General features: G+C 40.3%; 1 protein-coding gene across 1 annotated transcript in view; it reads right to left on the reverse strand.

Moving 5' to 3' along the window:
• Positions 1-13,325, reverse strand: part of EMX1 (empty spiracles homeobox 1) — a 65,647-nt gene extending 52,322 nt beyond the window's left edge. The window contains exon 1 of the mRNA XM_040420597.1: positions 12,712-13,325. Within this exon, the coding sequence (XP_040276531.1) occupies positions 12,712-13,051 (340 nt within the window). The 5' untranslated portion in view covers positions 13,052-13,325. The remainder of the gene's footprint in view (positions 1-12,711) is intronic.
• Between the last annotated feature and the right edge of the window lie 2,285 nt (positions 13,326-15,610).

The following is a 15,610-nucleotide window of genomic DNA, read 5'->3' on the forward strand; positions in this document are numbered from 1 at the left end:
CTAATCCAGACTATAAATCTACCTCACAGTATATAGGTGATACATAGATGACATCACAGAGTGCCCCCCCCAGCACTGACCTCTAATCCAGACTATAAATCTACATCACAGTATATAGTATATAGGTGATACATAGATTACATCACAGAGTGCCCCCCCCCCCATCAAAACCAATAAACGTGCGCGGAGGTACCGCCATTACTGTAATTCCGTAGCCATGTTGGTTACTGGCATTACAGTGATTGGCTGGCAGGAACCCGTCATTGGGTTCTATATAGCCCCTGATGACACGTGTTCGGCTCAGTCTTAGTCAGGGAGAGCTGTGCTGAAGAAGGGACAGACAGTGTAGGGAGTGGAAGAGGAATATTTTAGTGAAAAAACTTGTTAGAGACACAAAAGTCCTTTTAAGAACTATAGTTGTATCTGACAGCAATATAATTATTAGCGCACCCTGCGTAAATTGCTTCTGATAGTGACACAACCTCTGCTACATCTTTTATTGTACATTTGCGCAGCCTAAATATCTGTGACATTACCTGCGCTACATCTCCTGTATAATATTTGCGCATCCTAAATATCAGTGACATTAATTCAGTGTAATTTTTTATTAGCCGCTGGTGACAGCGACATTACTTGCGCTATACCTCCTGTATAATGTTTGCGCATCCTAAAAATATCTGTGACATCCAGTGTACTTTATTTGCGCATACACTTACAAAACCTGCGCTACTGTACGTGTGACATACTTGCAAGCATATATACCATTTAATATGAAGAAGACGAGCAGTAAGGGACAGGGAAGTGGCCGTGCTGCTGATGGTGCACGCAGAGGGCGTGGCCCTGGGCGCGGTGAAACTGTGTCTGCTGCCAGAGCACAAGAAACACACTCATCCACGATACCTAGCTTCATGTCCCAGTTTGCAGGGCGGTGCAGGACAACGCTCTCGAAGTCAGACCAGTGCGACCAGGTGGTCGGTTGGATTGCAGCAGATAATGCTTCCAGTCGGTTAAGCACCACCCTGTCTTCCACAAAGTCCAGTCTCAGTAGCCAAGAGTCTGGTCAACAGAATCCTCACCCTGATCCTCCTTCCACCCACCATGGAGAGTCTTGGCAAACAAGTGATCCCACACTCGGATATTCCGAGGAGCTCTTTTCATCGCCATTCCTTGATTTAGGCCTCTCAACAAGACCGCTTGAAGAGGGACATAAGGAGATATTGTGCCCTGATTCCCAAACTCTGGAGCATCCACAGTCACAAGAAGATGACGGTGGGAAACGGCAATTAGTTTTTTACGAGGTGGATGATGATTTTACGAGTTGCCAATAAGTCAACCGCAATTAGTGTCTCAAGAGGTTGATGATGAGGATGAGACCCAGTTGTCAATAACTGAGGTTGTTGTTAGGTCGACAAGTCAGGAGGATGACCAGAGTGAGGAAGTTGAAGAGGAGGTGGTGGACGATAAAGTCACTGACCCAACCTGGGAAGGTGGCAAGCCGAGCGATGACAGCAGTACAGAGGGGGAGGGATCCGCAGAACCGCAACAGGCTGGAAGAGGCAGTAGGGTGGCAAAAGGGAGAAGGCGGGCCACACCAAACAGGCCTGCAACTGTTCCCCGGAGCACCCCCTTGCGGCAATCTCCCTTGCCAAGGGGTAGGTGTTCCGCAGTCTGGCGCTTTTTTTTAAGGAAAGTGCGGATGATAAAAGAATTGTTATTTGCAACCTGTGCTATACCAAAATGAGCAGGGGCGTGAACACTAGCAACCTCACCACCACCAGCATGATCTGCCACATGGCATCAAAGCACCCTAATAGGTGGGCCGAACGCCTGGGTCCACAATCTGTGTCTGCGGGTCACACCACTACCTCCTCTTCCCCTGTGTTACGTGCTGGCCAATCCTCTGTCCAAGACGCAGGCCCGGATGCCTCCCGCCCTGCACCTGGACCTTTGCAAGCACCATCAGCTAGCACATCCACTTCTGTATCCCAGCGCAGCGTACAGATGTCTATACCCCCAGGCTTTTGCACGAAAGCACAAATACCCAGCCACCCACAGGCCATAGCACTAAATGCACACCTTTCCAAATTGCTGGCCCTGGAAATGTTGCCATTTAGACTTGTGGACACTGAGGCCTTCCGCAGCCTGATGGTGGTGGCCGTCCCGCGTTACTTTGTCCCCAGCCACCAATATTTTTCACACTGTGCATTCCCAGCCTTACCCCAGGATGTGTCCCGTAACATCACCCGTGCCCTGACAACACAGTTATTGGGAAGGTCCACTTAACATTTCCTTGACGGCACATTGGGTGAACATTGTGGAGGCCGGGAGCGAGTCGTACCCTGGGATGGCACAGGTGCAACCGATGCCAAGGATTGCAGGCCCTACTTCCATCAGGGTTTCCGCCCCACCACCTACGTTAGTGACTGCAACCCCCCTTCTCCTCCTCCTCCTCCACTTCTACCTCTGAATTATCATCTTGCAGCACCAGTCAGCCATCAGTCAGTAGCTGGAAGCAGTGTAGCACTGCAGTGGGGAAGCGGCAACAGGCCGTGCTTAAACTGATCTGCTTAGGTGACAAACAGCACATCGCCGCAGAGCTGTGGCAGGGTATAAGGAACCAGACTGAGCTGTGGCTCTCGCCACTCAACCTACAACCAGGCATGGTTGTGTCTGATAATGGCCGTAACTTGGTGGCGGCTTTGGAGCTCGGCAAGTTCACACACATACCATGCCTAGCCCACGTGTTTAATCTAGTGGTTCAGTGGTTTCTCAAGACCTACCCCAATTTTCCTGAGCTCCTGGTGAAGGTGCGCCGCGTGTGTGCCCATTTCCGCAAGTCATCGACAGCTTCTGCCGGCCTGGCAACGCTGCAGTAGCGCTTGCAATTGCCAGCTCACCGACTGTTGTGCGACGTGAGCACGCGCTGGAACTCCACGTTCCACATGTTGACCAGGCTTTGTGAGCAGCAGAGGGCAGTAGTGGAATACCAGCTACAACATGGTCATCACCTTTCCAGTCAGCTTCCACTCTTCACAAGCGACGAGTGGGCATGGATGTCTGACCTCTGTGAGGTTTTACGCAACTTTAAGGAATCTACACAGATGGTGAGCGGCGATAACGCTATTATCAGCATCACCATCCCACTTCTGTGTCTACTCAAACGCTCGCTGCTTACAATTAAGGCGGACGCTTTGCATGTGGAAGAGGTGGAAATGGGGGAAGACATTACACAGGGTGATAGCCAGACCACCCTCAGTTCGTCTTCTCAGCGTGAATTGGATGATGAAGAGGAGGAGGAGGATGAGCAGGAGACGGTTGCCTCCGCTACAGAGGGTAGTACCCATGGAAGTTTTATTCCATCTGTTCAGCGTGGATGGGTAGAAGAGGAGGATGAGGAGATTGAGAGTCATCCTCCTGATAAGGACAGCGAAGTCTTGTCTGTTGGGACTCTGGCACACATGGCTGACTTTATGTTATGCTGCCTACCCCGTCACCCACGCGTTGTACGCATTTTGGCCATCACCGATTACTGGTTGTTCACCCTTCTCGATCCCCGCTACAAAGAGAAATTCTCATCTCTCATTCCTGTGGTGGAGAGGATGAGAAAAATGGTGCAATACCAGAAGGTCCTTGTGAAAAAATTGCTCCAAAAATTTGCATCTGACAACGCTGGCGGTAGAGTACGTAGTTCCTTGGACAACCGAGGAGGGGATATGAGGGGAACACACAGCAGTTCCAACAGAGGCAGGACAACACTCTCCAAGGCCTGGGACAGTTTCATGACACCCCGCCAGCAACCTCACCCTGATGCGCGGCCTAGTATCACAAGGAGGGAAAAATTTTGGAAGATGGTGAAGGAGCACGTAGCAGACCGTGTCAGCGTCCTCAATGATCCCTCAGTGCCTTACAACTGTTGGGTGTCCAAGCTGGACACGTGGCACAAACTGACACTCTACGCCTTGGAGGTGCTGGCCTGCCCCGCCACCAGGGTTTTGTCAGAGCGGGTATTGAGTGCTGCTCGGGCATAATGACTGATAAGCACATCTGCCTGTCAACTGAAAATGCTGACCGGTTGACTCATAAAAATGAAAAAGGCCTGGTTTGCCCCTGACTTCTCTACTCCACCAGAGGAAAGCGGCTGAACATAAAGGCACTCTAAATATGGCTTCTATGGTGTATTGAATACACTGTATTCCCATCCACCCCTTCCGCCACTAAAAAGGGTATATGGTCCAATCTCCCTTTTCTCGTCCTCCTCCTCCATCATATCAACATGCTTATAAGGCTGCCCTCGCTCCTAATGTTTTAGAGGGTCAGCTCACCTGCAGGCCCTCACCCATAATGTTTTAGAGGGTCACCAGCAGGCCCTCGCCCATAATGTTTTTGAGGGTCACCAGCAGGCCATTGTTCATAATGTTTTTGAGGGTCACCAGCAGTCCCTCGCCCCTAATGTTTTAGATGGTCAGATCAGCAGCAGGCCCTCACCCCTAATGTTTTTGAGGGTCACCAGCAGGCCATCAATCATAATTTTTCAAGGGTGTGTATGATGCCCTCCTTTATGTGTAATAAAGGGTGTATTGGAGTGCCGGTTCCTTGTAATTTTTGGCAGCCCTTTCACTTAGTGCATAGGCTTTATGAGTGTAGGAGTCCCACTACCTGAACAATTGTACCACAATGTGAATGAGACCCTCCTTTATGTGATATACAGGTTGTATCGGAGTGCCTCTTCCTTGTAATTTTTGGCAGCACTTGGACTTTATATACAAGTAAATATACAGGAAAGAATGTTTCCTCACAATTTTTCCTCTAAAATTGATTTTATCTTCGGTTTTGTGCGTATTATTGTCAGTCTGCAAAAGTGGCGTACTACTCGGACAACATCGTTCCCAGCAGCGATCTGGGAGTCCGAGATGCATCCAGACATCGTCCCCATGCTGTTCCCGAACCATTTCTGTGGTGTTTCCATCAATTTCTGACCTTTTCCTATTAACCAGACACCCTCCCCTCTTCAGAGCAGGGGGTACCTGGTTTAATGCTCGGGTTCTCCCATTGACTTCTATTGTGCTCAGGTGCTCGGTCTGTAGAGCACCCGAGCATCCCGAGGTGTTCTACTCGAGCACCAGAGCACCCAAGCACTTTGGTGCTCAACCAACCCTAAAATCTACCTCACAGTATATAGGTGATATATAGATGACATCAGAGAGTGCCCCCTGACCACTGACCTCTAATCCAGACTATAAATCTACATCACAGTATATAGATGATATATAGATGACATCAGAGAGTGCCCCCCCCCCATCACTGACCTCTAATCCAGACTATAAATCTACCTCACAGTATATAGTATACAGGTGATATATAGATGACATCAGAGAGTGCCCCCCCCCAGATCACTGACCTCTAATCCAGACTATAAATCTACCTCACAGTATATAGTATATAGATGATATATAGATGACATCAGAGAGTGCCCCCCCCCGATCACTGACCTCTAATCCAGAATATAAATCTACCTCACAGTATATAGGTGATATATAGATGACATCACAGAGTGCCCCCCTGACCACTGACCTCTAATCCAGACTATAAATCTACCTCACAGTATATAGGTGATATATAGACGACATCGGAGAGTTCCCCGATCACTGACCTCTAATCCATACTATAAATCTACCTCACAGTATATAGTATATAGGTGATATATAGATGACATCAGAGAGTGCCCCCTGACCACTGACCTCTAATCCAGAATATAAATCTACCTCACAGTATACAGTATATAGGTGATACATAGATTATAAGGCTGTTGCAAGTACTTTTAATGTCTAGGAAATAGAATTTGTTAATCTCATATCTACATGCTACAAAAAATAAGGAAGATTGGAAAACTAAAAATAATGATTAAACTAATAATTATAGAAATGTAATTATAAATAATAATGTAATAATTGAAATAATTATATACAATTTATAATAAAATAATAAAAATACAATAAAAATTATACAATAAATAATAATAATATTTTGAATGTAATATTAGTAATATATTTCTTCTACAATAGTCTTAAATCCTGTAGTAATAATACTACTACTACTATAGAATAGGGAGTGGGGAGAAGAGGGTGATTAATCTGCGCTGTAATTAGTATCGGTAATGATATAATGATGGTGGGGGTGATGGTAATAATATATATTCACCCTGGTAATTGAAGGGTTGATGATGGGAGTCGTCCTTCCTGCTATGTATTGGTATCTATATACTTGTGATGAGGGGTCTCACCCTGGAGATGGGGGGTCGGAGATGTGAGGCTGCTCTCCCCCGGGACAATGACGCTTTTCATAATCATCTTGTATAGAGGGGCCGGGGATTAGCATTTATAGGACAATAATGAGGAGGGGGAGGGAGACCCTCTGCTCCCCCCCCCCCCCCCTCCATCATCATCACTAATATCAACTCACAAACCAAGGATCACCCCACAACTACACCCATCATCTCTCCGGCAAATATAATAACCCCCAATTTAAGAGGGATAATAATAATATACAATGTCCTGCAATTAGCGGTAGGGATAATAAGAGGGGCAGTAATAGTAGTGCTAATAGTGGAGATAATAATACTGTCAAAGATAGTGATAATACTAGTGATAGTAATACTGGTAATGATAGTGATAATACTAGTGGTGATAATAGTAGTGATGACAGTGATAATGATAGTGACCATGTAGTACTGATAATACTGGTAATAATAGTGATAATACTAGTGGTGATAATAATACTGGTAATAATAGTGATAATACTAGTGGTGATAATAATACTGGTAATGATAGTGATAATACTAGTGGTGATAATAATACTGGTAATGATAGTGATAATACTAGTGGTGATAATAATACTGGTAATGATAGTGATAATACTAGTGGTGATAATAATACTGGTAATAATAGTGATAATACTAGTGGTGATAATAATACTGGTAATGATAGTGATAATACTAGTGGTGATAATAATACTGGTAATGATAGTGATAATACTAGTGGTGATAATAATACTGGTAATAATAGTGATAATACTAGTGGTGATAATAATACTGGTAATAATAGTGATAATACTAGTGGTGATAATAATACTGGTAATAATAGTGATAATACTAGTGGTGATAATAATACTGGTAATAATAGTGATAATACTAGTGGTGATAATAATACTGGTAATAATAGTGATAATACTAGTGGTGATAATAATACTGGTAATAATAGTGATAATACTAGTGGTGATAATAATACTGGTAATAATAGTGATAATACTAGTGGTGATAATAATACTGGTAATAATAGTGATCATGTAGTAGAGATATTAGCAGTGGTGACAGGTACAGTAATGATAAGAGGTGAAGGAAGTACAGAAGTAATAGTGATAATTTTAGTAATCATGATCATTAATATTATACTAAATATTCTTCTTATTAGTGTTATTACTGGTATTAGTAATTATTTCTGTGGTTATTTAGGTCATATCTCTGGAGTGAGGTCTGCAGTGTATAATGTTACAGGGAGCCTGAAGGAAAGAATGTTTTCTCCAACCGCTTAGGGTTTGAGGGTCTGACTGTAGATCTGTATATGATCTATTATCTATCTATCTATTATCTATCTATTATCTATTATCTATCTATTATCTATCTATCTATTATCTATCTATTATCTATCTATCTATTATCTATCTATCTATTATCTATCTATTATCTATCTATTATCTATCTATTTATCTATCTATCTATCTATCTATCTATTATCTATCTATTATCTATCTATCTATTATCTATTATCTATCTATTATCTATCTATCTATTATCTATCTATTATCTATTATCTATCTATCTATTATCTATCTATTATCTATTATCTATCTATTATCTATCTATCTATTATCTATCTATTATCTATCTATCTATTATCTATCTATCTATTATCTATCTATTATCTATCTATTATCTATCTATTTATCTATCTATCTATCTATCTATCTATTATCTATCTATTATCTATCTATCTATTATCTATTATCTATCTATTATCTATCTATCTATTATCTATCTATTATCTATCTCATATCTATCTATCTATTATCTATCTATCTATTATCTATCTATTATCTATTATCTATCTATTATCTATCTATCTATCTATTATCTATTATCTATCTATTATCTATCTATCTCTTATCTATCTATTATCTATCTATCTATCTATCTATCTATCTATCTATTATCTATCTATTATCTATCTATCTATCTATCATCTATTATCTATCTATTATCTATTATCTATCTATTATCTATTATCCATCTATTATCTATTATCCATCTATTATCTATTATCTATCTATCTATCTATTATCTATCTATTATCTATCTATTATCTATCTATTATCTATCTATCTATTATCTATTATCTATTATCTATCTATTATCTATCTATTATCTATCTATTATATATCTATTATCTATCTATTATCTATTATCTATTATCTATCTATTATCTATTATCTATTATCTATCTATCTATTATCTATTATCTATTATCTATTATCTATTATCTATCTATTATCTATCTATTATCTATCTATTATCTATTATCTATCTATTATCTATTATCTATCTATTATCTATCTATCTATTATCTATTATCTATTATCTATCTATTATCTATCTATTATCTATCTATTATCTATTATCTATCTATTATCTATTATCTATCTATTATCTATTATCTATCTATTATCTATCTATCTATTATCTATTATCTATTATCTATCTATTATCTATCTATTATCTATCTATCTATCTATCTATCTATCTATCTATCTATCTATTATCTATCTATCTATTATCTATCTATTATCTATTATCTATTATCTATTATCCATCTATTATCTATCTATTATCTATCTATCTATCTATCTATCTATCTATCTATTATCTATCTATCTATTATCTATTATCTATCTATCTATTATTTATCTATTATCTATTATCTATCTATTATCTATCTATTATCTATCTATCTATTATCTATTATCTATCTATCTATTATCTATTATCTATCTATTATCTATCTATCTATTATCTATCTATTATCTATTATCTATCTATTATCTATCTATTATCTATCTATTATCTATCTATCTATCTATTATCTATTATCTTTCTATCTATTATCTATCTATGATCTATCTCTCTATCATCTCCTATCTATCTACCCCTGGACACATCGTTGTGTATAACCGGTCGGTCTGTCCTCTCCTCTCCTGGATGTTTTGTCGGCCATATAAACCATCTGTTTAGTTTGTCGCCATGTATACCGGGGTATGCCGAGTGTGAACGCTCCTGTATGTGCTGCGTCTTCTCCGCACGTGTCGCTGCTGACCCCCTGTGTGCGGTGCCGGTGGTGCGGGGTCCTGCTCAGTACTCGGCTGCTCATAGAAGACTGTGTGAATGGAGTGCTGGGCAATTGCTGTACGTTTATTCTGACAGTATATGTACGTAGATATTTTACATATAATGTACGTGATATTAGCATCTGATATGAGCACACGATTAGCACTTACAGGTGTAGTCGGGACGCTGTGTGACCTGTGTTTACTATGTAGTGTTATATATGTGTCACCTGTCATTATTATCTACTGTTATATAGGGGAGGTTTGTATTTAGTATGTAGTTATATATATATAACACCTATATTTATTATGTAGTTGTATCTTTGTGTAACTTATATTTATTATCTAGTGTTATATATGGGAAGTTTGTATTTAGTTTTATATATGTATAAGCCATATTTATTATGTAGGTTTATCTATGTGTTATATTTAGTATGTAATTTTATTTATTTTTTAGCTATATGTATTATGTAGTTTTTTATGTGTAACCTATATTTAGTATGTAGTTTTATATATATTTAACCTATATTTATTATGTAGTTTTATATATGTTTTAGCTATATTTATTATCTAGTTCAATATATGTGAAGTTTGTATTTAGTATGTAGTTTTATATATATATATATCTAAGCCATATTTATTATGTAGATTTATATGTGTAAGCTATATTTACTATGTAGTTTTATAGATATTTATTATGTAGTTTTATATATATTTAACCTATATTTATTGTGTAGTTTTATATATGTTTTAGCTATATTTACTATGTAGTTTTATAGATATTTAACCTATATTTATTATGAAGTTTTATGTGTAACCTATATTTTTTATATAGTTTTATATATATTTAACCTATATTTATTATGTAGTTTTATATATATTTAACCTATATTTATTATGTAGTTTTATATATATTTAACCTATATTTATTATGTAGTTGTTTATATGTTTAACCAATATTTAGTATGTAGTTTTATATGTGTAACCTATATTTTTTATATAGTTTTATATATATTTAACCTATATTTATTATGTAGTTTTATATATATTTAACCTATATTTATTATGTAGTTGTTTATGTTTAACCAATATTTACTATGTAGTTTTATATAAACCTATATTCAATATGTAGTTTTATATATCGGAAGTTTGTATTTAGTATGTAGTTGTGGATATGTGTATCCTACATTTAGAACTTAGTTATATATATGTGGTTTGTATTTAGTATGTAGTTTATACAGGTGTAACCTATATTTAGTAAGGAAGTTATATATATACACACACACACATATAATGTGTTTATTATATAGTAGTGTATGTTTATACTAAATTCTGAATAGAACTTTGTATATGTTTAGTCTGTACACTTATATGCCTGTTCTCCTGACTATTTCGTCTGTTTACCAGCTTTCTGACCGTATATATACGTTGAACCTGTATTTACACTGTAGGTTATGCCGATGTCAGCTCTGTGGACACCTCCAGGAGGGTTCTCCTGTATTCCATAGACATGTGTCCAGGCGTTTATTGTGCTGTTGTTGAGAACGGTATCTTGTGTATTCTTTCTTCTAGCTGCAGACGGGTACACGAGTACTTAGTATAGTAGTATGGCATATAGTATAGAGGTTACCAGTTAGTCCCCATGTCCTATGCTCCTGTGTAGATGTGTTTAGTATGTAGCTGTGCACATGTAGAACCTGTGTTTATTAGGTGCAGTGTCTTGTGTGTAATGTGTCCCTTGGTGCAGTTGTGTATTCAGTATATGTGTCACTTGTATTTGCTGTGTAACCTGCATGTGGTACTTACAGTATTGGTGTATGTGTGTAACCTTTACTCAAATTGTAATTTCGTTTAGTTTGTGTTCAGTATGTGTCATTGGTGTATAGTATGTAGTTGGTTACGTTTCACCTACTATATTACTATGTAGTATTTAGTATTTTGTTGTGTACCCCGTATTTAGTATGCCACTGTATATTCTCTGGTGTAATAAGTATATACAGCATCCTGTATATATACCATGGTGCCCACAGGATATATCATGTATATACCGGGGGCACACAGCAGATATGTATATACCGGGGTGAACACAGCAGATATCAGGTATATACCAGCGTACACACAGCAGATATCATGTATATACCGGGGTGAACACAGCAGATATCAGGTATATACCAGCGTGCACACAGCAGATATCATGTATATACCAGCGTGCACACAGCAGATATCATGTATATACCAGCGTGCACACAGCAGATATCAGGTATATACCAGGGTGCACACAGAAGATATCAGGTATATATTATGGTGCACACAGCAGATATCATGTATATACCAGGGTGAACACAGCAGATATCAGGTATATACCAGGGTGCACACAGAAGATATCAGGTATATATTATGGTGCACACAGCAGATATCATGTATATACCAGGGTGAACACAGCAGATATCATGTATATACCAGGGTGCACACAGCAGATATCAGGTATATACCAGGGTGCACAAAGCAGATATCATGTATATACCAGCGTGCACACAGCAGATATCATGTATATACCAGCGTGCACACAGCAGATATCATGTATATACCAGCGTGCACACAGCAGATATCAGGTATATACCAGGGAGCATACAACAGATATCATGTATATACCAAGGTGCACACAGCAGATATCAGGTATATACTAGGGTGCACACAGCAGATATCAGGTATATATTATAGAGCACACAGCAGATATCATGTATATACCAGCGTGCACACAGCAGATATCAAGTATATACTAGGGTGCACACAGCAGATTTCAGGTATATATTATGGTGCACACAGCAGATATCATGTGTACACCTGGGTGCACACAGCCGATATCATGTATATACCAGGGTGCACACAGCAGATATCAAGTATATAACAGGCTGCACAGAGCAGATATCAGGTATATATCAGGGTGCACACAGCAGATATCAGGTATATATTATGGTGCACACAGCAGTTATCATGTATATACCAGGGTGCACACAGCAGATATCATGTGTACACCAGGGTGCACACAGCAGATATCAGGTATATACCAGGGTGCACACAGCAGATATCAGGTATATACCAGGGTGCACGCAGCAGATATCATTGTGACAGATAATGGTGGGTGATTATACACACAATCTCACGATCAATAATTATCCTGCACAAATGTAAGAAGAAGAGTAGCCATCAGCAGATATGAGAAGCCACTGGGGTAGTGAAGAAGGCAGGGGGCAATGGTGCCACCAGAGCTGTAGTTACCTTGAAATCTGTGTGGGAAGAACCTGTTCCTGAGCACCCAAGGGTAGAAGTTGAGGGGGTCCCTGTGCTGAGCTCCATAGAAGGAGTGTGGGTGCTGGTGGAGCTGGTGTGGGTGCATAGTTAGTGGTGGGTGGGTGACAGCAGCCTCTGGGAAGACCAGTTCTGGGTTAGTGTACAGGGACCTTCCAGCAGGACTGGGGAAGCCACTGACAAAAGCTTCGGCTGTGGAGCTGGGGTAGCTCAGGGCTGTGGGTCTGACAGGTTCCTCTGAGGTCAGGTGGGTGTCCTTGGCCACTAAAGACTCAATGGTAAAGCAGCGTTTCCCTGCTGGTTGAAACATGGCTCACAGTTCCGGAGGCTCCTGTCCTCCTCCTCAAACAGGGTCAATCCTGTCCCCCCAACCCCCCAAATCCAGGACCACTCTCCAAGCAAGCGCTCCAGTACTCAGCTGCAGACCTCTGAATCCATGCACCTTCTTCTTGGGCAGGTGGTGACTCCAAGCTTCCCAGAGATTCCTCCACACAAGTCTCCTTCTTTCTCCTGGAGATGATGTGTGGTCACCTGGCCAGGGCTCCAGCACCTCCTCACCTGCTGCTCTGAAGATGATGATCAACCCCCCCAAAAGCAGCAACTATTCTGAGAGGTGGAGGAGGCTGCAAGGGTCTGCATGACTGCTGCTCCACCCAGCTCATGAATCATGCATGAGAGGAGGGGCCTGCCCGATATTAACTCTTACAGCTCCCAAGCGCTTGTGCAAACCTGTGCATCTTAATATCTTAAACCCCCCGAGATGTTAGGTGTCAATTATGGACCAAGCAATGCTCAGGGATGGCCTGAAGACCAGGCAATGTTCAGAGATGGCCTGAAGACCAGGCAATGTTCAGAGATGGCCTGAAGACCAGGCAATGTTCAGAGATGGCCTGAAGACCAGGCAATGTTCAGAGATGTCCTTATCATTGGTCTTGTATGCCATGTGTAGACATGGGTTCAGGGCAAATGATTCCTGCAGGAATAGGGTGCAGGCTGAAGTGTTGGGGTGCTGGTGCAGGCCAAGCTCTTTCTACTTGAGGATATATAGAATTACACAGAGGGTCCTCTGATTGAGGAATGGGGTGCAATGCAATAATGGGGTGCAGTACATTAGGTGGGGACAGGGGTGCACAGTGATTTGGTCTACTTAGGGCTCTATGTATTTCACTAACTGCATTACATTAGACGAGAAGCAGAGGTAGGTTTGGGTTCACAGTGAAAATGGATTTTAGGGGCGCAGTGTATCTTATAGGACTAACCCTATTTTAGGGGCGCAGTGTATCTTATAGGACTAACCCTATTTTAGGGGCGCAGTGTATCTTATAGGACTAACCCTATTTTAGGGGCGCAGTGTATCTTATAGGACTAACCCTATTTTAGGGGCGCAGTGTATCTTATAGGACTAACCCTATTTTAGAGGCACAGTGTATCTTATAGGACTAACCCTATTTTAGGGGCGCAGTGTATCTTATAGGACTAACCCTATTTTAGGGGCACAGTGTATCTTATAGGACTAACCCTATTTTAGGGGCACAGTGTATCTTATAGGACTAACACTATTTTAGGGGCACAGTGTATCTTATAGGACTAACCCTATTTTAGGGGCGCAGTGTATCTTATAGGACTAATTCTATTTTAGGGGCGCAGTGTATCTTATAGGACTAATTCTATTTTAGGGGCGCAGTGTATCTAATAGGACTAACCCTATTTTAGGGGCGCAGTGTATCTTATAGGACTAACCCTATTTTAGGGGCGCAGTGTATCTTATAGGACTAACCCTATTTTAGGGGCGCAGTGTATCTTATAGGACTAACCCTATTTTAGGGGCGCAGTGTATCTTATAGGACTAACCCTATTTTAGGGGCGCAGTGTATCTTATAGGACTAACCCTATTTTAGGGGCGCAGTGTATCTAATAGGACTAACCCTATTTTAGGGGCGCAGTGTATCTTATAGGACTAATTCTATTTTAGGGGCGCAGTGTATCTTATAGGACTAACCCTATTTTAGGGGCACAGTGTATCTTATAGGACTAACCCTATTTTAGGGGCACAGTGTATCTTATAGGACTAACACTATTTTAGGGGCACAGTGTATCTTATAGGACTAACCCTATTTTAGGGGCACAGTGTATCTTATAGGACTAACCCTATTTTAGGGGCACAGTGTATCTTATAGGACTAACCCTATTTTATGGGCACAGTGTATCTTATAGGACTAACCCTATTTTAGGGGCACAGTGTATCTTATAGGACTAACCCTATTTTAGGGGCACAGTGTATCTTATAGGACTAACCCTATTTTAGGGGCGCAGTGTATCTTATAGGACTAACCCTATTTTAGGGGCGCAGTGTATCTTATAGGACTAACCCTATTTTAGGGGCGCAGTGTATCTTATAGGACTAATTCTATTTTAGGGGCGCAGTGTATCTTATAGGACTAACCCTATTTTAGGGGCACAGTGTATCTTATAGGACTAACACTATTTTAGGGGCACAGTGTATCTTATAGGACTAACCCTATTTTAGGGGCGCAGTGTATCTTATAGGACTAATTCTATTTTAGGGGCGCAGTGTATCTTATAGGACTAACCCTATTTTATGGGCATAGTGTATCTTATAGGACTAACCCTATTTTAGGGGCACAGTGTATCTTATAGGACTAACCCTATTTTAGGGGCGCAGTGTATCTTATAGGACTAACCCTATTTTAGGGGCACAGTGTATCTTATAGGACTAATTCTATTTTAGGGGCGCAGTGTATCTTATAGGACTAACCCTATTTTATGGGCACAGTGTATCTTATAGGACTAACCCTATTTTAGGGGCGCAGTGTATCTTATAGGACTAACCCTATTTTAGGGGCGCAGT

Source organism: Bufo bufo, chromosome 2 (assembly GCF_905171765.1).
Source record: "Bufo bufo chromosome 2, aBufBuf1.1, whole genome shotgun sequence".
NCBI classification, from domain to species: Eukaryota; Metazoa; Chordata; class Amphibia; order Anura; family Bufonidae; genus Bufo; species Bufo bufo.